The sequence below is a fragment of the Ictidomys tridecemlineatus genome, chromosome 7 (assembly GCF_052094955.1).
Source record: "Ictidomys tridecemlineatus isolate mIctTri1 chromosome 7, mIctTri1.hap1, whole genome shotgun sequence".
NCBI classification, from domain to species: Eukaryota; Metazoa; Chordata; class Mammalia; order Rodentia; family Sciuridae; genus Ictidomys; species Ictidomys tridecemlineatus.
In genome coordinates, this window is record NC_135483.1 from 48,492,655 (window position 1) to 48,517,862 (window position 25,208).

At 35.2% G+C, this 25,208-nt stretch overlaps 1 protein-coding gene across 9 annotated transcripts in view; it reads right to left on the reverse strand.

The window, feature by feature from the left end:
- Ralyl (RALY RNA binding protein like) overlaps positions 1-21,621 on the reverse strand; it is a 622,839-nt gene extending 601,218 nt beyond the window's left edge. For 2 of the 9 annotated variants that reach the window (XM_078016961.1, XM_078016962.1), the window contains exon 1: positions 20,424-21,271. Coding sequence is in view for 3 of the 9 variants with exons in the window: in XM_078016967.1 (XP_077873093.1) it covers positions 19,821-19,836 (16 nt within the window). In the remaining 6 variants the exon portion in view is untranslated. The other 7 variants (XM_078016963.1, XM_078016965.1, XM_078016964.1 and 4 more) reach the window with 7 other exon arrangements.
- Positions 21,622-25,208: the final 3,587 nt, after the last annotated feature.

Genomic DNA, 25,208 nt, shown 5'->3' on the forward strand with positions numbered 1-25,208 from the left:
CTCAGGTGAATCTGAGTCTGAGGCTACTGCATTTTTTAAAACTCTCCTGTGTACTGTAATGTAAAGGCCACTGAGTAACAACAACAAAAAAACCATCAGTTACTAAACACATTGTCCTGTGGTGGCTCGGTTTATAAAAGGTGATTCTCCCAGCAACCATTAGAGTCATATGTCGCCATCCCTATTCCCAGATGACAAAAGGAGGTTTTTAGAGGTTAGCATTCAGAGAGCCTATGTCTGACTCATTCAAAACTTGTACTGTTTACCACACTAAAACCAGAAAGCTTTTCATAGAGTTTATAACTGGGGCCACAAAATGGCCACTGAAAGCAGCTCACAAAGAACAAGCAGCTGTTCAGCCAGTAGTGGTGACCTTGAGAAAACTTCCCATTCATCCACTGGATGCCAGGGAAGATTAACAAGACAATCCCTCCTGAAAAGAACAGTTTTATCCTACATATGTTGAAATTTTTTTGAGGGGTGGGGTCTGAGAGCAGGATATATTTGCAATATTTGTCAGCTAGATCTTTTTTAAAGTTTTAATTTACTGTTACTTCTATTTCTGCACATCAAAGTGTGTGCACACACACACACACAAGCCTCTCCAACTCAAGATGAAAGCACGGCATTAATGGGAATTTCATGAAGCCAGTACGATCTTCCAGCCAAATGGCCTCCTTCCTTTATATTTATCTGTTTTACCCTGGGCTGCCAGACAGTACGGCTTGCATTTAGACCGGGTTGCTACTCACAGAGGTCTCCAAGTTAGAGAATATTTTTATATTATAAAAGCACAGTTTCAAGCCTCTTTTTTTGAATTTAAGTGTTTCAATGTTTTTTTTTAATTTAAAGGTTTAAATAAGAAATAAAAATAGCAATGCAGTTGAATAAGACTAACTAAACTGTTTCCTCGTGTAAATTGTTTTATTAATCAGATAGAGAAAAAGCACCATTTCTAGAGATGGGGAAATTGAGGTGCAGGCAGGAAGGGTAGGCATTACTGATAGGTTGCCATTCTGTTTTGCATAATGACTGTTCCCATTTACCTTCCACCAACATTGTGCAAAGATTCCTTTTTCTCCACATCCTCATCAGCATCTGCTCTCTTTTGTCTTTTTGATCACAGCCATCCTAATAGGTATGAGATGTCTCTCTCTGGTTTTGATCTGCATTTCACAGATGAAAAGTGACATTAAGCATTTCTTCTTATGCTTGTCAACCATCTGCATGTCTATTCAGAGGCAGAGACTTTTTTGATGACCCTCTTTGCCTCAACTTCCATAGAATTACAGAACCTTCAGACTCATTGTCAGAGTCTGTAAACAAGTCAGGATGGCGCCTGGCATTTTGCCAGAGAAATGTTAGGATCTCTAAACAAGTCAGGATGGCACCTGGCAAAATGCCAGAGGGAGTGGTTTGTGAAGTAACTCCAGTGAGCTATTAAGTGTGGAGATTTCTTATTGGTTGACTGATGCATCTAGTTTATGTTAATTAAGATAAGCGGTGTGGAATGTATATATATATGCCTCCTGTCCTACAATAAACGGCTCCCACTCCTGCTGTATCAATGTACACAAGTTGTTCGTCACCCCCTGGTTATTTTGCTGCAGCGGGACTGCGGCACTGACTTCCTTGTTGTCTGCCTTCCATTGATTCACTCACTAGCCATCAGCATTCCTCAAGGTGAAACACCCCACCACAAGCTCCTTTTTGCCCACAATTCCTATCTACTGTCACCTTAAACTCCTTACTTAAAAATTGAATTCATACTATTTTATAATTGAATTTACTTTTAGCATTATTTCAGACCTTAATGATATTCTCTCATTGAACTGTTTTTCCAGTGTCTCATGTACATAGCCTTGATGAAGTAATTACATTTTCTAATAAGAAAAGTGCCCACTTATAATGAACAGCTTCTGAGAACACTTTCGCAGCTGTTCAGATGACATCACCTGGCTTGAGATACCACCAGGAAGGCTGGATCAAGCTCCAGGTTACACATAAATGCATGCCATGGCTGTTTGACCCAGGCTCCTGTAGCACTCTAAACTCCATGAAAGAATAAACTGTGATCTGTTCTAGTATTTCCCAGAGTGCTTAGAATAGTTAATATTTATTATGAACTGAACTGTGTCCCCAGAAGTCATATGTTGAAGGACCAGCCCCCCTCCCCTGTACCTCCAAATAAAACTGCATTTAGAGTCACAACCTTTAAAGAAGTAATGAAAGTAAAACAAGGTCATATGGGTGGGCTCTAATCCAATATGCTATCTTTCACTGATTGGGACATCATGGAGGAACACAGAAGAAAGACCAAGTGAAGTCATGGAAAAATGTAGTCATCAGCGAACCAGAGAGAGAGCCTTCATAAGAACCAAACCCTCCAACACCTTGATCTTGAGCTTTCTGCCGCCAGAACAGTGAGAAATTTTTTGTTGTCCTAGCTACCAATTTTAATTTGTTCTAATTAGTCATACATGACAACAGAATGCATTTTGACACACTGTACACAAACGGAGCACAACTTCTTCCTCTGGCTGAACATGGTGCAGAGTCACTCTGGTAGTGTAATCACACAAGTATATGGGGTAATAATGTCCACCTCATTCCTCTGTCCTTCTCATCCCCACTCCCCATTCCCCTCCCCTCAATTCCCTCTGCACAATCCAGAGTCCCTTCATCTCCCCCTCCCCACACTATTATGGATCATCATCCACTTAAGTACATGCATTTTGAAAACATTACTTGTGGTCAATAGATTTGAAGACATCTGCAAGTATCTGTATGTGTTTTATTTGGCATAAAAAATAACAAGCAGTGTAAAATGAAAAGGCCAATTTTGTAAATAATCAAATCCTGGCATATAAAATGAGACAAGAGAAATCTAACAGGTGAGAGTTAGAGGCTTTCAGAGTCACACACCTTAAGTTTCAATTCTGCTGCTTACTAGCCCTCTCATCTTACGCAAGTAACTCAATGTCTCTGAGCCTCTAGTCTATCATCTACAAAACAGGAGTAAAAACAATAAATCTCCAAGGACATTTGTGAGAAAAAAAATAAACATACTGTGCCTTTCCCAGAATAATAATTCAAATAAGTGTTATATATTGTTTTCTAAACTTGATAATACTGAACACTCACTTTGATTACTGAAATTATGTCTTCAGAGTGAATTATTTTTGGAAATAACTACAGAAATACCCACACAAGCTTTATAAAGAAATTGGAGGCAGCCCTAGAACATATGGCATGTACAAAAATGATACATTTAGGAATTCACCAAATATTATAATGGAGCAAAGTATCACAGTGGTGCTTTGAGGAACAAGTATGGTGAGACAACATTTTTCTTAAAACAAACAAAAAGAAAACACAAACAAACAGATAAACAAATAGCAGAATTATTTGATGTCAAAAAAACTGACATTGATCAGAAATATGTAAAAGTATTCTGACAGAACCCGTAGGCAATAACAACATATGCCAGTATAATATGCATTCAACATAAAACAGATTTGAGTCAAAATATGGGTGATCTTTGTAAAGAAGAAAAAATATCTTTTTTTCCCATTTTTTTAGCCTTAACATAATCACACAAAGCCAAGTACTGTGACCCTCACCTCTAATTCCAGCTACTTGGGAGGTTGAGACATAAAAATAACAAGCTGGAGGCCAGCTTGAGCAATGCAGTGAGAACCTTTCTCAAAATAAAATAAAAAGGGCTTGGGATGAAGCTCAGTGGTAGAGAGCCTGCATTTGCAAAAAGCCTAGGATTTGATCTCCAATACCCACCCCCCCCACACACACACAATCACATAACACTACTTGTAGTTTTCAAATCATCAAAATCTCCACATATTTAAGGAAAAGAGAAAAGGATATATATTTTTGAGCTCTTCCTCTTGCTAATTTATTTATTTGAGCTGGAATTCTACCTGTCAAAAGATAATTCTGACATTTGCTCTATTGAGCGAACTACTGAAAGTATCTCTACACTACCTTTTTGTGTTCTCATTTAGAATTATTAAATTATAAAAAATTAATATCATTCATCTGTGATGATTACTTTTCAAATTATAGGCAATTAAGTTAGAATGCCAAAGGTCCAAAACATTATAACTGTAAAAACATACATGTATTCACACATGTATACATCCACTCATTATTTTAGTCAGCTTTTTCACTGCTGTGACTAAAAGATCTGACCAGAACAATTATAGAGGAGAAAAAGTTTAAGGGTTCATGGTTTCAGAGGTCTCAATCCATATACAACCAGTTCCATTCCCGAGGCACTCCCAGTGAGGCTGAACATCATGGCAGGAGAGTGTGGCAGAGGGAAGCAGTTCACATGATGGTCAGGAAGCAGAGACTGAGAGACTCCACTCCAATGTACAAATACATACTCCAAAACCACGCCCCCAATTCTCACTTCCTCCAGCCATACCCTACCACTTTAGTTACCACTCAGTTAATCCTTACCAGGGGATTAATTCACTGATTGGGTTAAGACTCTCACAACTCAATCATTTCTCCTCTGAACCTTCTTGCATTGTTTCACATGTCAGTTTTGGGGGGACACCACACAACCAAACCCTAAAACTTCACATTTTATAAACAAAAACAATTCATCTTTAGGAATGTTTATTGAATCTGTAAGCAGCCAGACTTTACTCTCATAGATTTTTTCCTGGAGATCATGAGCCTTTTAAGTAGGGGGTAATGTTTTATTCACCCATAGTATCAGTGATTAACAGTGTCAGTAGTGTTAATGAATAAATTGGATGAATAAATTAGTGAATAACTGAATCAAAAAGTCTTTATTTTTAAGAAGCAAATAATAAAAAGAAGACTAAAAATGCATAAGCATACTATATAGTTTATTGCTTCTCAAGAAATCTATGTGGAGTGACCCATTTTTGTCATTTCTAACCATTCACAAACCAGCATTTTGTAGACCAGTAATTTATTTATATTTACTTAAAAATAAATTACTAGAAAAATTAGGGGGGAAACATAAATACATATAATGAGACAAAAAAATTATTCCATATAAATTTCTACAGATGTCCCCATTGTGTAGCAACAACTTTTACAATAACCACAAATAATGAAGAGGGCATACACCTCTGCTTAACTGATGACTGAATGCAATTAAAGCATTCCAAAAGTTCTACTATGATTAACTTAGAATAATCTCCTGGGTAAATTTGCATTCTCTTCAAGTACTTTCTAAAATTCTATATTCACTCCACAGAAAAAAAACAAGAACAGGAAACCAAAGGTTCTGAGTTTTCAGCACATTAGATATCCTGACAACTCCACAGGACTTAAAAGGAAGACCTGCAAGTACAAGGAGGATCCATTCATATGTCCAGGAAGATCTGCAAGTACAACTTATCATTTCTAGATAAGATTCACAGCACCATGCACCCTCCGCATAGGAAGAAACCCAAATCACCTGAGTGAAGAACAGCAAATGTCACAAGAGTACTTCTCATGCATATGTGCCTTTCCGCAAATAATATTAATTTGTTATGTCATTGGAAATAATCAATTTACAACTACTCAGGATACTGCTATCTCTACTTTCTTCCCACGTAATGGTCTTTTTATGTCATATGTTTCACATGGTTTTCACCTACAAATAATATGTTATAAAAAAAAAACTCTTATTTGTACTTGAAAGCTAACACTTAGATGTGTGGTTAAAATACTAAGAAATAACTGTAACATTTTAAACTTAAATAAAAGAGATATTTTGCCAGTTGAAAATGTTACATCTCTGCAAGCAAAACAGTCTCCAAAATACAACTGAAGCTGAAGAGTATATAAATGAGGGTGGGAACATTCTCAAGTCATCCTGAAAGGTATTTAAAATTGGTTTTGAAAATATTTTCGGTAGATCACAGAACATGCACACATGACTTTCTATCTTTTATGTAGTCTCTAAATAAGTCCAACCACCTAGTTTTCCTGCCAATGTTAGATGACAAAATATCCCTTGGTGAAACACTGTCTGAAATTCTAGACCTTTGTTTCTACCAAAATTGAACCAAAAGTGTATATGCATCCATGTAAACTGAAGGTACACAGGATACTATAACTCTGTAAATCAGAAAGCACCAAAAACCTAAGCACAACACTATACATTTTAAAATTTAAAGTAGCAAAGAAGACGAACCAGCTACAAGAGTCACAATGAGGCATGGTAAAGTATATTATTACAGAGGAATGGTATATAACTATTAAACTCCTATTCCCCCTTCAGGGGTATCAAAAACAGAAAATCTGTCTGACAGTAACACTTACTTAAATTTAGTATGTCAAGTCTTTTAGGGACAAAAGTAATAGTTTCAAATCAATGTTTAAAAATAATGAGAACTTCTCCCCTAATTCAATGTTTTATAGCAACTAAATTTCTAATATCAGTCCCTAAATCTGCTCAAAAGCAATTGATTCCCCAAATATACCTTCATCCACTTTTATACTCACTCTCAAGATCCTATTTTCTTGGCTCACATCTACATGGGGAATACTTATATGTTTACCTCTGAAATACCAAATAATGAGAGATAATGAAATTCAGCACTCATATTTCCTCATTAAGTTCTAGTGAATCATAAGTTTTATTCAAAGATATTAAGTCACTTTAACCCCAAAGACTATGCATACTGTTTAATACTCTCTAAATTTGAGGCATTTCTACATATTATCTTTAAAAGCTAGTTTGACTTTATTCACTTCCTCATAAGTACAGTTAGAATTACATAGAGAAATTAATTCTCAGAATTAGAATGTAAGATATCATTTTAACCCAACCCTCAACTTTATTTTTACTTCTCATAAAACTTATTATCATCTGTCCCTTCTGTACCATAAACTCTACACTCATACATTATGCAATATTCATGACACAAGAATGATAAAAAAGTTTTCAAGAAATATTTATTCAATAAATACACTAAAAGATTCATGAAATAATGCAAAAATAATATCTTTCAAAATTAATACAAATAATATATTCATCGTTTGGGAACTTGTAAACAAGTGAGTGCCACAAACTAATGATTCTTCAACATTACAATTAAAATTGTTAACCATTTCTACTCACTAAAACTAAGAATGCATTTTCAAGTCTTTTAATTTTACACACATAAACCATTCTCAAAAATGTCCCCTGAATTTCCAAAATACATCAACAATAGGATTTTTAAGAATTAAAAAAAAAATCCTATTTTGTTCAAGTCTTTTTCAAAAAATATTTATTTTTAGTTGTAGTTGGACACAATACCTTTATTTTATTTATTTATTGTTACATGTGCTGAGGTTTGAACCCAGGACCCCTTGCACATGCTAGACTAGTGCTCTACCACAGAGCCACAACACCAGCCCCTCAAGTCTTAATTTACTTAAATAGATACTAATTCTATATTTTAAAAATAATGAATGTTGAAATAGTGTGGCTTAATTATCTGTGAAAAAAGAATTTTAGCATATATTTGAAAATAGAACTCTTGGCAAAAACTGCATAAAGCAAGCAATCTTCAGATATATTTACCTTTAGAACTCATTCTCTTTAAAAAAAGTTTATACAAAAAACCCTAAATCAGGATCAAAGTCATAACTTCTGCATAAAGTTGTTTTCAATTTGTATTTTTTTAAAAAAATTTCCTATGAAGTCAATCAGTACCTAACATTAGATTTGTTTTGATGAACACAAAGCTTTGACTATGGAGTCTAGAGATTGTTGCTATCTAATATCAGTCTCAGTTTTCAATGTATTTATTTTGTTTGGTGTACTACATTATGAACATTCTTATCAATTATTTATTATCAAGTATTTGTGAGTTAGCAATTCAACAATTATTAATAACTTAAAATCCCATGATATCCTACAGTGATTCTGTTATGGAAGCTTGAACAGTAAGAATAGAAAACTTGGGTTTGTTTCAAGTTGAATTTGAAGAATATCTAGTCTCCTTGTCATAAATATGGTAACAATAAAATACTCAAATTTTACAGTAAGTATGAGGATTTTCAAGCTGTCCCAAATAAAAGACTAAAACTAAGTTTAGAAGATCTCAGGGAACTCACAGAGTAAGTAGACTGCTGCCCTTCCATGTGATTGGCAGAGATAAGTCAAGGTCTTCCCAGGACTTTACTACATGAGCAGACTTGGTGAGTCACCTCAATTGTGAGAGTGAGCTTCCACAAGGGAAAATCAAGCAGTGAGAATAAACTTAAAATGTATGTAGAAAAAGTTGTTGAATTTTAAAGATCCACTTATCCACTTATCACTTCTTTTTTCACAGATAATTAAGATAACTCTGTTGTGGCAAAAACCTAAGTAAAATACAAACATTCTCTTTGGGGTTGTGTCCTTCCTGCTGGAAAAATCACATTGCCCCATGTACTGCTCTAGAGAGAATTGTCAATAACTGTGGCAAGGGATTATTAATATCCATTTGCTTTCAGTTGCCACCAACATCCAATGAAACAGAGTGTACAGATATTGAAAATATTTGGAAAAGATGTCAAGGGCACTTGGCTACCAATGGGGAAATAATTCACTAATTAATTCATTAATTCCAAATGTCTCCTATGTGCCAGGCACTGTCTATATATTACAATACAGCAGTGAAATAAATTGTGATGTTGTGAAGCCATAGTCTTGTTGGGGAAAAGATGTATCCAACAAACAGATATCCTAAAAATATGAGCTATAATTTCAGGTAGTAATAACTATCCAAAAAAATAGGTTTATAAATTATAATGTAAGTCCCATTGTAGTAGCTCCAAAGACAGAAGTCAAGGACAAGTGGAAACACAAGCAAAGCTTTGGAGGACAACTCTTGTTAACTGTTCAATACTGAATAAATGTTATTTTTGTTGTGGTTAATATTTTTATTATCATCATCATTCATACATACAATATAAACAGAATATGAAAGGAGAAGTTAGAAGTGATATAGGGTTGCATTCTTCATGTAAGAGCTGCAACCTAATAATGGGAAAAGGTATCTTTAACATCATCCTAGAAACCATATGTGAGTGAGACTCAGAAGAAACTGGTCTTTAAAGAACAGAAGCATGTGGGGAGAAAAATGAGACTCAGCAGAGTAAGGAGTTTGATAGTATGCAACCTCTTTGATTTTCTATATTTATGAACTTCAAAAATGCAGAGTAAAAACTTCAAAAATGCAGAGAACAGAATATAAGATACAGAATTTGCTATTTCGCTTTCAATTAACTTATGAAACTAAGTTAAATTGGTCAATGGGTATTAAATCTATATGTGACTTCACAAATTAAATGTTATTCTATTTTTTAAAGTGTGAATGGCTCTAGGACCCTGAACAGTTCTCATCAAACTGAGGTGTCAGAAAAATGCTCTGGATATAAATGACTCTTCTAGATTAATATGTTATCCATGCCTACCAACTGCATTGTTTCTTTATCTATAGCACCAAATTATAAATGAGTGTATTGGAAGAGCAAATTTAGTAAAAGTGGCTATCTTGCTTCTAAGGAACAGTAACTATCAAGATAAATTTAATATTTCTTAGTCAACTGACCATCTTTTGGGATTACTATTTAGCAAGAAATGAACTTGAATGGATTTCAATTTATGTTCTTAATAAAAAGTGAAAGCTAAAATTGAAACAATCAGAGAGTATTTTAAAAATCTGCCTTGGCTAAGGTCTGATAAGGAATAAGATGTCAAAAAGAGTTTTAAAACATGACACAGACCTTAGACTTTTCTGAACTCTCAGACCTGCACAGGACTACATGGTTGTTACTAGAATATAAGCACTTAAAATGTAGTTAGTTTCTGTGCTGTATGACATAAAAACTAGATTTCACAGACTTAGTAAAAATTCAGAATACTTTTAAAGTAATTGTCTGATTGAAATAATCTTTGATATATTGGGTTACATAAATTTTTATCATAAAAATTATTTTCGTGCATTTCACTTTTACTTTTTATTTAATGTGTCTTTCAGAAAACTTAAAATGGCACATATGGCCTGCTTTGTGACTTGCATTACACTTCCACTTGGTAGTGCTGATCTAGAAAAAGTGTGTTATTATCACTTCTACCCTCCTCTTCTTTCCCCCTTCCTCTCTTCTCTTCTAACCTTTCCTTTTGTTCCTTCATTTCTTTTTATTTTCCCCCTAGAATTGCACCAATATCTGGGGAGAAGCCACACCACGATGGGAAGATCTAGCAATTGTGAAATAAGAAGGTGACTAACATTATGGAATAGAGTGAAATGAAACAAAGTAATTTCACACTACTGATTCACTAATTCAAATTACCAATGCAATTATGTAGTTTAAAAATCTAAAAACATAGATATTTCTGAACTCATTTCATATATTTTATACTACTCAAGAGTTTCTAGTAAGGTAATTTTATTTATATATTCCAAAGTAAAACTCAAAAACAACAAACTATATATTAATGCATAAAAATGTATTAACACAAAGTCACAAAATCATGTTAATTGTACCTCTTTACTTTGACCCTCAGATTTTCTCAAAATTCTAACATTTCTTTACATCTTTCAACTTTCTTCACAGATGGCTTGCTCAAAATCTTTTAACTGCATGCCCCTTGTATTATTGTTCTCTCTATACATCTCCTCTGTGTCCTCAACTATTGTTTACTTTGGAATACAACATAAAGAAAACAGGACCATTGAATCTCCCAACCTGAGAAATTTACCAAGTCAACAGAAAGAAAGGTGTTGCATTACACTTTTTTAAGTGTCTTATTAATCTAAAGAAATGTAATCCTCTAGACTTTTATTAATTCTCATAACTTTATGTATATTGTCACTTTTCACATGCATCATTTCCTTCCCCACGTAGATTATCAGTTCATGACGGGAGTTCCGGTGTCTTGTCTTCTGTTTGAAAAGTTTTTTTTAATCCCCCAAAATACATTGATTTAGATACAATTGATTCCTAAAAATACTAGCTAAAAGCACTATGCCCACCCCCCCCCCCCCGCAAAAAAGAAAGAAAAGAAAATAGGGACCAGAACTAGACCCTACTACAGCATGGTTTTCAATGCAATTACTGATGGTTTTATAATAGTCTTCTGTACAGAGAGAGCTACTAATGTGAGAACATTAATTATGTGAATGTGTCTGTTTTATTAGACAAATGCCACTGACCTATTGATGTACAGATCAAGGTTACTCTTTTCCTCTATCTTTTAAATAAGGACAGTAGTCCATAGCCAAGTTGTGGAGCCAACCAGTCCTAGGTTCAGATCTTCACTCAATGATCTAATAACACTGAGACATTTGACAGGTCACCTGTCTGATACTTAATTTTCTCCTAGACATTACTATGTAGGATAATATACTCTTGCAGGGTTTTACAAAGATGAGGTGAAATACAACTGAGTATACTACTCCAGAGGGTTTATCCATCAATAGAATGAGACAGTACCAGCAGTAGCAACAGAAGAGTCAGTGGCCTTATCTACCTACTTCTGGGCATGTAATTTTTAAAAAAGTTTTAACTTGAGGACAAAATATCTAGCAAATATTCCAGAGTCTTCTTTTTAATTAGACTCATTTCATGATTTTTAGAATACATTCTATTGTAGCATCCTGTGTTAGTTTTCTTGGTTCTAATCCATGAATTTTAATCCCTGAAGAATTGCACTGCCACATCCACTGAAGAATTGTTGTTCTACCTGAATATTCCAATACAAGCAAGATAAATGCACACATTACATACCCATGGCTTTCTTCATAATGCTCCAAAGAGAAGACTAAAGTTCTAGATGTCACAAATGGAAAAATCAAACAAACCTTCTTTGTTATTAGTTGACGTTAAACATCCAGAAATGTCACTACTTCTTTTAGCACATTTATAGTTTTCCTTTCCACTTTTTCCTATGTCATCCAATTATGGCTTTTACAAAAACCTTCAACGTTTAGCCTCACCTCACAATATGTTAATTGTTCAATATCTTCATATTCTAAAATTTGTCATTTGACTATGTTCCACTTTCAAAATCTATAAATATTCTTCATTGTCTACCCTTGTTCTGCTCTCATTCTATTAAAATTGTAAACCTTCTATTAGCTTTCATTATGACCATTAGACTCTCAAATCTTACTACTGAGAACTCACAAAGTTGCTCTTATCCCCTTTCCTAGGCCAGATTTATCTGACTTATACAAAAATATTACCTACCAAAAGAAAACTCACCTTGCTGTATATTGTGACTGCTGATCTCCTAACCAAGTAAACCTCAGTTGCTTCCATAACACATTTAGATTACAGGTTATGTGTTAGAGAAAGTGATGCAATTGTGTTCACTAAAGTGAGGATAAATGTCAATTTTGCCAATTTTCTCATCACAAATAGAGAATTTTTACAGACCTCATGTTTGTCTCCTACTTTATTCTCTAAGACTCTATCCCCTGCATATCTGTTAATTTCAACCTATGACTTCATTTACACTTATCTGAAAAGACTGTAGTCATATAAGAAGGCAAACTCACTGTAGGCGGAGTCCTTATCAGTATTATTAACTATAATTCTTTACTGAAAAAAGAGAACACACAAAATAGCTGAAAGAAATATTATGCAATGAAACCAGCATAAGCATAATATCTGGATTTAAAAATTGTTCACAAGTGATGGTTTGCTCTACACACACGCATACATTTTTTATAAAAATTTAGGTTGTAGACAGACATCATGGTTTTCATCCTTGAATAATTTAACATTCATATCCTAATATCATTTATTTTTAATACATACATGAAAATTTCCAATTGCAACCAAATTCAACCTTTATTGCCTTCCTTTTTTTTTTACATAAAGTATGGACTTCATGGAACATTGTGTCAGAGGTTCTGGTGTCAGGTCGTCTACTAGTGATGCTGGGCTTTTTAGTTCAGTTATTTAAGATTATGTCAATCACATTCAATTAAGAAGTAATACATTAGCATCATGAGAATGTTATTCCCCCAAATGCTTTAAACTAATGGTGTTATCATTTGTTGATGATCCTTGTTTAATCCCTTATCTCATTAAAATTTACAAAATTGTAATTTGCTAATTCTAGTATTTTTTGCATTTCATTCACATTATTTTGGGAAGAACTGTCTCTCATAAACTAACACATTTCTCCTAAAAGGCAGACTAACATTTAATGCTCTCAAGTTATTGTCAGCTTTTTTTTTTCTTTTAAATTTTCTATTTATTCAAGTGTCACGATGGACTCATGGATATTACTTTGTTCAGTGTTTCACAATCTGTTACAGTCATTCTTGATGTTCAAGTTGATTCAGATTTAGCAACTGGAAGGTCCTTCTAGCTAACTCCTGTTTATGTTGATAAGACTTTATTGGTCTTTGAGCATTATCTTACTTTCTGGCACAATGAGATATCTAGGCTCATCTTGATTGCTTTTCTGTCCAGACCTAGAATCAGCCAATTCTCTAAAGAGTTCTTTTCTCTTTGGTTGGGTAACCATGCATAGAAGTCATGATTTGTAGACTAAAGGTGCTCATTGCTGCTGAAGAGACACTTCCCTAAAGCCTTTTCAGTACACAGAGCTAGTAAATAGATTATTAAAACCTTTATAGTCTATTTTAACATCCAATAGATTAGCCTTCTCTTTGATGTCCTTTCTTATATGATTTCTAGCTATTCTTCCTTTTTACTTTTTCTACATGTAATTTAAAATCCATTTATCTAGTATCAGAAAAACTTTTACTGGCCTCCTATTGAGATCATATTTCATGCACAGACACCCATAAAACACACTCATGGGAAACACAATTTTGGGAATAACAGAGCTCTTTGAGACATTGCCACATCATATCCAGAATCCTGGATCACTTGTTCACTTGCTCAAGGCCGATATATCTTGTTCATTTCATTTCTTCTTGAAATTAATTGATTTTTAACCACAGATTCAAGGACTTTTCCTTCAGGCATTAATGTTCTTTTGAGTCTATGCATTATTTCTTTATTTCTGTTGAACAATAATTTTGTTTCCTACCCACCCCCTTTCTCTTTTCACCTCCCACCTTCCCTCCCTCCCCCTTATCTCTCTCTCTCTCCCACACACACAAAGACACCACATTTTTTTGAGTTTCTACCTTTTTTTTTTTTTTTAACATTTTTTTTACCTTTTACCAACCCCTATTATACCCATGTAAAAAATGCAGGTCTTTCCTAAATTTATGCCCTTGGAGGACTTATTCCCTCCTAAAACTACTTTTGTAGATGACTTTTAGCCTTCAGTATGTTTCCCAAATCTACACCTGAATTTCCCACTGCACTTTGGTTGTTTCATTCAACAGTTAATGTAGGAAATTCAAAATAGTGTTACAGTCAAAACTAAACCATTCTCCTACCCCTAATAATATTAAACTCTCTTCTCGATATGATTTCTAGTGTTGTTTTATGTTACTAATTTCCAATATATCGCAATTCCAAAATTTGAAGACAGTTTTTGGTCCTTTCTCCATCTTGGCTTCTAAATCCATTGATTTTGTAACTTGTAGATTTACTGTCGAATGTCTCTGATACCCATTTCTTTTTGTTCATTCACACTGTTTCCACTCTGGTTTATGTCTCTCATTCTTGAAAATATGCACTTTCTCAAGTTCCAAGGAAACTGTTTAATAAAGGAAGACATTTTCGCACATCTGAAAAGGCAATTAAACAAAGCATCCTAAAATAACATCTTGCAGTTACAAGTGTTTTCTGCTATTAACAAACATATAAAATAAGCTTGAAAAATGTCACATTTAAATATGTGCAGCAGTGAAATTCTGAGATGGAGATGATGCTGATAGTGAGATGCTGGTAGACAGAAAAGGCACCTATATTTATAGGCTTACTGTGTTACAAAAGAATTAGCTGTTTGGTTTTCCTTCTGCAAAAGATTGATTGTCCACACTACACTGCAAAAACTTCAAAAGCAAAGATTACATTCTGTACTTAGTAAACACTGACTACTTTTCCCAGGGCTTCTGAAAGCTCTGTAGACCAAGAACCATCTATTTGGTAACAACCACAGAGCAGCAGTGGTGACTCAAATTCCCATGCCTTAAGTTGTCCTCAGAAAATTCAATAGTCCTGAAGAGATGTGTGATGATATGGTCACTTGAAGGTTCTTTCAGGACCATTATGAATCTCTGTGTAAGTGAAGACACTTTCTATTATTTCTGGCCAAAGTAGTCATTACTGAAAAGCACTTCTTATTGAAAACTTGCCAAACTATAGCCATCTTAAATAACTTATCACGAGTAAACAGACAGCTGTTGTTTATATTATATTAGGAAAATAAAATTCCTCTCCACAAATGAAGCATCTCTGCCCAGAAGGTGGATCAGAAGGCATCATTCAGACTTCATGTCATTTGTCCCTTCAACACCTGTGGGAACTTTGAGTAAGTGCATATCATTCCAAGTCCATTTTCTCCAACATATAAAAAAATAATGTACTACCTATTCATGAAGGATAAGAGAAAATGGAAGGGCATTCATTTGGCACATCAATTAATGCTAATCCTTCCCCATTTCTGTTCCTTTCATCTTGATGTAATGAAAAAATATCCGTTCCTAGTCCTGCCTATTAATAATTTCCAAACTGACTCAGAAATGTTGCTCCTGTTATTATTTGGCATATGGCTATCAAAGTGTGTACAAACATTTTCTCTAAACACACGGATGTGTATGAACCTAATTAATCTCCACTGTTAAGTTTATGAAAAATTTTCACTGTTTTATTCTAAGCAAAAAAGAATATTAACTGACAAGTTAAATGAATTTTTACCAAAATATTTATGTACATAAAATCCTTACTTTTTCATTACCATAAGAGTGCTTAGTGAAGCAGTCCAGTGCATATTTCACGAAACCAGGACATGGTTCCCATGTTCTCTATAATTTCTTTTCCACTTAGATTTATACATAGATAAGGAAATAACTCTTGCAGTCTTGACCCCAGCTGAGGAGTCTCCAAGGACAGTCCAAGGGACATTTATCCTAAAGACTCACCGAAGTTCTCCCATTGCCATCTCTGCAACTCAGGAATGCACAGAAACAAACAAAATAACCTCTGTATTTTCCGGGATCAGAAAAATAGCAAGATAATGAAAACAAACAAAAAACCTTTTTAAAAATGTATGGAAAAATCAGAAAAACGGAAAGTCCATTTCTCACAACATAGATTTGATGTTTATAAATTTAACAAATCAAAGAAAAAAATTTCCAAATATGCTCTTGTAATTTTTAAAGTTAAAAGAATAGGAAAAACTACTAAAAGTTGGCAATAGCTGGGATATGGGTGTGTGTGTGTGTGTGTGTGTGTGTGTGTGTGTGTGTGTGTATACACACACATTCTGCAAATCAATTTAATAGTAAATGAAAGTGATGAAAATATATTTACATAACACTGGCTAAATGTGTAACTATTGGTGTATTCAGAAATCACATATTAACTTACACTTTACTTAATAATGTTATTCTCAAAGTTGTACTGTGGTGAAACTAATTGTTCTCATTGTTTATGAAAAATTTATTAATCCAAAGAATGGTACTCAAATTATGAATATTTTAAAGACACTTGAGTAAGACATTGAAATTAACAGATAATAACAATGGGAGGATAACAATAATTGCAGATAAGTGAGCACTGTTTTCAGAACAAATTTTTATTTACTTTTAGGAGCTCCATAAATAGTTGGAAGAATAAAATTCACTATTACCTTAGTTTTTCATAGCACAACATATTTTCCTTAATGGCAGTGTAATAACAGAAGTGAAAAAAAAAACTGTACTAAAGTCACAGCTCATCACTATTTTAACATAAAAGTTTTCAAAAGTCTAAGAGAGGAATCATGGTTAAACATTTTCCTGGATTCTTATTATACAAATAATTCTAAATCTTCATCTGACTTTTCTTCAAATTCCATAATGGAGCTTTTTGAGGACTTGAAATGTAGTTTCATTTCACTTGATGCACTGTATAATTTGTTGCTTACAATGTCAATAAACAGTAAACAAAGCATGACCACACTCTTACTCAGGTGGAAAGCTCTCAAAACTGTAACAGTCACATTATTCTTTCCAGTGTTTCCATATACTCTGTCTTATTAAAAACATTAATATTTAACTTCAGATAACACAGGTTTTTTTTTTAACTTGGAAAACAATTTATCAGTATGTCAAATTTTCTATTTTTTAAATTTTTTTTAATATTCTCTTTTAGCAACTAGATTTTCATAAAAATTACAGAAAATAAATGGCTTTTACTTTAGAGCAAAGTAATACAGGTTAAGTTATAAATATGAAAGAGTATGTATAAAATATGTTTGGAAATTTCCTCTCACAAATAATACTACCACAATGTGGCTACCTCATACATACTAAGAAAAAACAATATACAACTTGATTGCTTATATGTAATGATATATTTTAAGAAAGAATTGTTTATCTTCAATAATGAACATTTATTCAATTAAATATTTTTGGACAGACCACACACTTAAGACAGAACTCCCAACCAGGATTTTCTTTCTCTACAATGTTTAAGATTGGGACAAAAACTATAAAGATAATTCAGTAATCCATGATTTTTACCAGTATTCTCATTTGGTGTCCCATATGAAGGATCTAGGAAATTCAACATATTGTTTTAAGTTTGTAATAGTTTTTTCATCATGACTTATTAAACTACTAGAGGACAGTTATTGGTACAACAGCCAATTTAATCTAAGGGTCTTCTTTCCTCACTCCACCTTTAACCTCAGAAATCCTCTCTACTACAAAACAAAACTTTTTTGTATTTTTCTTTCTCAGTAAGCCGTGTCGGGGGAGTGGAAAATGTGCATTATTAAGTTGATCTGAATTTAGGCAGGTTGCTTGGGCAAAAAAAAAATTTTTTTTTTTTCCATGAGAAACCAGTAGGCGGTGCTAACTCTAGGCTACTACATTGAATGATTTTAAACCAAAAAACTCAAGTGGTCAGTTTAAAGAGCTGCAAAACTCCCAGTTTGATTCATAGAGCAGGAAATTATGAAAATCTGAATGTTACAGATAGAAATTTAACATAAATAAATTTCTAACAAAAGTCAATATTAAATAACTGAAAACATAACAAAAGGTTCTTGGCATGGTCTTTGTTTACCAAATTCAGAGTGCAACTATCCTCTGCCCCAGATTAAAATCTTAAAAGTATCTTTTTTGTTCCATTATGGTTTCACTCTCACTTGAAAATATACAGTATAGCAATGATTTCTCCAATCTTCATATACAAACTACCCTGAACTTAGGGAAACAATCGGTCCTCTTAATGAATATCTAGATTTGATCACTCAAGTTATTTCTTGTTTCCTCTGTCTCTCTGTTTAAAAACAAATAACTCACTAGTATGCAATCTAAAATAATTTATACACACATTATCTGATATTTTAAACAAATGAGCATTTCTACTTATATATGTTGTTATGATTAAAATGGCTTTTAAAACAGAATGTTGCAAATAGCTTTTGTAATGTTTATGTTAGCTGAAACATGAAAGACTTAATTTGAGCAATGAGCTCACAATTAAAAATTTAAATCCATATTCAAGGTTTAGTGACAACATTGGCTTCAAATCTTGGACCTATGCACTTGAAGACAGAAAGTCTGCTGTTCACAGACCCAAACAATCTCTCTTTCTTATGTAAACCCAACAGGACTTCCTTCACACAGGAAAGCTGTCCTGAAAACAAAAATAACTCTCATGTAATGCAACTTCCAAAGATCTTCGAGACACATGAGTGCATTGTGAATAAAACATGTATAGCTTTCCAGATATCGTGGTACATTTGAATCTTCTACAGATAAATGAACCTTTATACTCCTCTTTCAGCACAAAGAATAAAAAATAACATAAAACTTTTCATTCTACAAACTGAGAGGGCAGACTCAATGAAATGTTTTCTTGGAAAAAAAAAACATAGCATATGTTATTGACTCATTTGTTATGGGCCCTTCTGTATGTTGAAGTTAGTTATTATTTCTGTAGATAACCTAGAAGAAAACTTAATCTGAGAGGTAAAAAGTTAATTCATTTGCTTTAAGTTTATTCTGCCAGAATCCAAAATATATACACATGATAAATTTAAGCTGAATGTTTCATTTAAGAGATAAATAAAGCAAGAAAATAAAAACTTCAAAATCAAATCATTCAAATAATAGTTACTCTCTACATTTTAATATGTAAAGTACAGCAATTTATTTGGACAGTACATTTTCCAGCAGATTCTGTCTCTGTGTTAAACACAGAAAAAGGCTTTTCATTGCCAACTAATACATCTCTGAAAAGTAGTGTTTGATTATACTGAAAACCTGTAACAGGGCAATCATAAAATATCACAGAATACATTCAACACTGAGTACTTCAATGCTACCAACGCACCAAAATCAATCACCACCATCAGCAGCCCCTCATCACCCAGCCCTGTCCCAGATCTCAGGGGAGTATCTTTAGAGCCAGTTAAAAAGAAAGAAACACTATCGCTTGGAAACTTAAAGAAAAGGCTATCTTAAACCTTAGAGGTTTAGTCTCATTAATGCAACCTAACAGTTTCTTCCTCAACATTAAATCCAAGTGACCACCATGTAAGTTAAGTACTTCTCCATTCCCTGGAAGACACCAGCAAGCACTTAAAACCAAAGCAACACAACTGGGAAGGGAAAAAAAAAAAAAAAATAGAAAGACAGCACCATTAAGGCGGCTAAGCGTTTCAGACCAGGCAAAAGAGGCTGGGAAAGACCTACTGCGTTGTTTACTCATTGCGAAGAGGAGGAGCAGGAGTTGAGCGTGAGGGGGTTGGTGCCATTCTCAAGGCTCTGGAAATGTCTTGAGCTCCTGCCCATGTAGCCGGGAGCCAGCCCCTCCGGAAGATGCTGTCCCTGTCGCTTCAACCCCCATCTCCTGGATACTCAGAGGCGCCCGCCCGGACCGACCCGACGGCCAGCACCACACACAAGGCCCTGGCCCCTCCTACTCTGCAAGTGGCCCTCGGAGAACTTACAGGGCCCGCCGGCCACCGCGTTCCTGGCTGGCACCGCCCGGGGCGCAGATGCCACCAGCCGCAGAGACAACCTGGGCGCAGCCAGGGGGGAACTGTATTTGCGCACATCCAAAACAGATCCTGAGTCAGGGAAAGGACTTCGGTTTTCCCCGGTTCCCCGCGCGGCTTTCCCCACCACAGTCTCGGACACTGCCCAGAGATGCGCGCGCGCGCACACACACTCACACACACATACGGGACACACACACACACACACACACACACACACACACACACACACAATTTCTTTGCCAAGACCAGTGTTGCCATCGCACACCCGGGAAACGCCTCCAAGGGGACCAAGTACCTGCTCTCTGCGAGCTGCTCAGCTGTTCACTTCATCCTCCGTTGACAAGGAAACCAAACCGCACTTCATTTTTTTTTCCAGAAAAACCTTCCACTGCCATCATTTGAAAATTGATTTACGGAGAGGGGAGGAGGAGGAAGAAGGGATAATATAGATATAGATATCAGGATATCTATCGCAAAATTATCTCGGTTTTTATAAAAAAAAAGTCAAATGTGCAAAAGTCATAGTTAATTTAAAGGAGGAAAAAAAGTATTTTGCTTAAAAATGATCCCAGTAACCAGCTGCAAGAAAAGTTTCATGTTATCAAAGGGTATCAAAAACAGGAGGGAAAAAACGAATATTTTTCTCACCGGCTTCGAAAAAGGGCACAAAAAATATATAAAATTAATGTCTTTGCTCAGTGGTTTGCACCAGTATTGCAAGACCACAAACTTGTAAACACTGACGTAAAATCCCACCTATACAAAAAATGTTATCAGAAAAAGAGTATGCAAAAAAAAGAGAGTTAGAAACATGCTTTTTTTTATTTTTACAAAGGAAAAAAAAATTGGCACCATACTTCACATCGCTTTTTCCATAAAACCAGTTGCATATTTGCTGGACTTGGGAGTCGCTCCCAGCCCGCACGGTCGCCGCGGACTCTCAGACACAGCGCCTTGTCTACAGAACGATCGCATGCTAGAAAAACTTGGATTCAGGAAAAGGCTCAAAACCATGCTCCTTCAGCTTTCCCAAATATAAACAATAATCAAAGAAGTGGAAAAAAAAAAGAAGAAGAAAAAAAAACAAAAACAAAAAAAGAACCAAAAAAAAGGACAAAAAAAAAAAGAATAGGACAAGAATGCCACTGAGAAGGTACTCACCGAGCGGGAGTAAAATGTTGGAATAAAAATGAGATTTAGTATAAAATACAGTATGGCGGTGGAAGAAGGAATGAAGCGCGTTTTTTTCTTTCAGTCTCTGCCTCAGGCACTGACACGTGACTCGGAGCCAGGCTGACTTGCAAGCAGCCGGGAAGGACCGAGGCTGCGAGGGGGGAAGCCCCACGGAGCCCAACTCTGGCTGGCGAGGCGCGGCGGCGGCGGTGGCGGCGGCGACTGGGAGCCCGGCGCTTGCGAGAGGCAGCGCGGCAGCTCACGGCGAGTCTGCCTCCGCTGTGAGCCCAGACGAGCAGGTGCCCCTCACGCTGAGGCTGAGCACACGCACACGCACACGCAAGACAGGCAGGGCGCCGGCGAGAGGGGGAGCCGCGCGGGGTTGGGCCGGAGGCGCGCAGCTGCCGCTGCCGCTGCTGCCGCGATTACTGCTGCGGTGGCTGCTGTTGGTACCGCCGCCAAAGCCTCGGATGGGGAATGTGTGCTTTGGGGGCAGCCGAGGGGGTACTGATCAGTCGTCTCCTAGAAGGTGCACAACTTGCTGCTCACCTCAAAGTTGTTGCCTGCCACTTCCTTATGTATGCATCTATTTTTCACCTCGAGGTAGTTACCTAGGGAGAACTCCCGTCCCCCTTGTGTCCCAAGTTTAACTCATTCATTTTTCCCCCCTGATTTCTCATTTTCCATCCTTCCTAAGCTGCCATACCCTTCCCCTAGATCTGGGTTTCCCTTTTGTAGTTCTCTGGGAACCTGGTTCAGCGCGATACTGGGGGCGTTGTCGCGGGCAAAGCCACCGTCAGTCTATACTGCCATCAGAATGCCTAGCATCTCTTGATGTCTTCAGGGATGGGTGTTCACAGTCTGAAAGACAAAATAAATCCTCTTATTTAGAAAATCCCGTCCCAGATTTCTTTTTTTGATGGTTTCAGAGTGGCGGGTGGGGGCATGGGTGGCGTTAATTTATTCGTTCGTGGACCAGGCATTGTTTGTTTTGTCTGCGTGTGCGCGCGTGCTTCTGAGCTCGTCTGGAAGGCTCTGCGGGTCCATGCTCCATGTCAGACTCCTGCCTGACTCTTGCTCAAGTTGTTTGCTCAGACTGGAAGTCAAAGGAGAGGTGCGAGGGAAACAAGTGAGTCCATTGTGTGAGTGCCTCGCGGGGAGGGAGCAAGCACTTGCTGGTCGAGAGGGGGAGACGTGCACCAGTAGTGAGGCGGCGGCTCAACCCGAAGCAGCCCAGGTGGCTGAGCAGTGGATTCTGAAGGTGAGGTGAGAAAGGATTTCTCCACCCAGCGTCTGGTTTAGGATGCCTATCGCCTGAACAAAGATGCCATCAGCCAATCGCCTCATGCATTAGGATTCTTCTGTTGCTGCCTGTTGAAGAATCAGCTTTCTGGACGCTGGAATTGCATCTATTTTCCTTCACTTTTGTACAATACTAATATCAGGACCATTTCCCCGAGCTGTTTTGAATCTGTGTTGGATAGAATTAATTACCATCTCTATGTTTGAAAATGAGCAATTAACACAGTTCTGTAGTTCTCAGATTCCAGCTTCTTATCTTTATCTCAGTGTTTCCAATGTTGACGTTTAAGATAAAATGCCTCCATCAGAGAGGATCTAACCTGGACAATTCTGAAAACTAAGTACACAGCCATTACAGAGGGCTTCAATAGCAAATATGTTTCTCAAACATTCTGATCAGAATTCATTGGATAAATAAAGTATTAATCCACAATTTAAATAAGAGATTTAAAATAGCCATTAAAATATCATTAAATATTTGTTTTGGTGAGTTGCCAACTATACAACCACATTATAAATACTTTCTAGTGAGGATTGCTGATTAGAAATGCTGACTGAAGAGAGATGAATGCATCAAAGTGGATTTGATAACTTTGGAAGCTTTAAATTCTATTCAGAAATCACAGGATTTTAAGCTAGATAATGCAGATCAAATGTTGTGCTTTGCACTGTAAGACATGCTGTATTTTCTAAAACAAGATTTCTTCAAATGTCCTTTTCTTCCATAACTCGTGAATTAATTTTATCAACCATTTAAACTTTAGTTTGCTAAATATCCTAAATGTTGTCCTCCATGTCAAAATGGTCAGAATGTATTCAATTTTAAGCATTTAAAAAGAAAACACTATTTAAATGCATATCTTTTCCCATAATTCATCACTTATATCACATTATATGTATCATATGTAACATAAAATATATATCTGTGTGTACATATATACACATATGCATGTATATATTTTATACAATGTATATTTTATATGCATATATCATGGCACATATTATATTTAAGGGAAAAAGCTTAAAAAGATGAATTTTGAACTTTTCAATCAGGCTGGGCAATGACTGGAGTTTAAAGAGTTATTCAACAAGAACTTTGAAAAACAAGCTGTTTAGAATTACACTGCAGTAATGGCTGTCAGCCAATCACAGTGATTGTCAGGCTTTTATTATTCAATAAAATGACTCCCCTTTATGTTAAATGCAGCTCTGCTGAAGAAAAGCAAGACATCAATATCCTCCTTGCACTTTTCCCATTTACTTACATAATTGCAGTACAGTGCTCAAAAAATTCCACTACCATTTCTTTCCAAGGTGCCATTCTCATTTTTTTTTTTCAGTTTACATCATCACATTAGACAAACTCAGTTTGAGGGAACTGATTTCTATAAGGCATAGTCTCTCATTTCATTCTTATAACTGCTCTTTGGCATTTAAAAGAATTTGGAAAATAAACCAGAGTTTAGGTAATTTACACAGGAGTCTATTGTTAGTACACAGAATAGATGAGATTGAACCAAAATTAAGTCTGATTTTTCATCTAGAATAAAATATTTCAAAAAAATTCATGAAAAATTCTAAACACACTCAAGTACTATTATTGATGGCAATTAACAAAGCCAACTTTTTTTTCAAATTCTGAAAATCTAGTGTAAAGTTGGGTGAAGTAATTTAGCCATATTATTCACTACAAATAACAATCTCAGCGCACAGATTTTTATTCACATTTTAATTCCATCAAACACATAGAGAAGGTAATAAATATTTAAAATATAGCATTGAAGGAATTAAATTTTTCTTAGCAAAAGTCTACAAAACGTGGCAATGTCATCCTGGTAGTGTCCTAAATAGTTAGCTACAGAAACTTTCTTTAAAAAGTTTCAACTATAAACTACCTTTTGACACCATTCTCCAGCAAGTCATTGAGAAATTTGCAAATGAAAAGAAATGCTAAATTTAAGATGAAACAAATGATGATGCCTGAGAAAATTTTAAAATCTATGTCACATAAACTCAATTTTTCCACTAGAAAATATTGGAAACATATGAAGTATGAATGTACCCAAACAAATGAATCTAGTCTTAATTAGAAATGATATGTTATAAAATCATGGTTTAAATAGACTCTTTAATATCCAGTACTCACCAATCATTTTCTTTAATTTCTCTTGATAATTTTTCCACAACTTTGTCATTTTTATATTTCATAAATTTTTACTCATTATGTATTTGAGTCCTGACTACGAACATACTTGATATGTCACATTCAAGTTCCTTGTACTTTTTCTAATATTTCTATTCAGAGGAACAGCAAATACCAAATACATCAAATAATGTATGCAAATTATCAAAGCTAATGATTAGAAGATATGAAAATATTAATTTAATAAGTCATAAGTAAAATAAGGCAGGAAGAACTCTCAAAATTTCCACTTAATTTTTTATATCTTATTTTAAATATGTGAGGACACATATTTTGTGGAATCCAAAATTTCAGATATATAGAATCAAATGTACATCAAAATTTATTATGATTTATGTAAAGTCATTTATTTTCATATCAAATAAATGTCTATTATTAAGAAAGTAAATTTAGAACAAATTA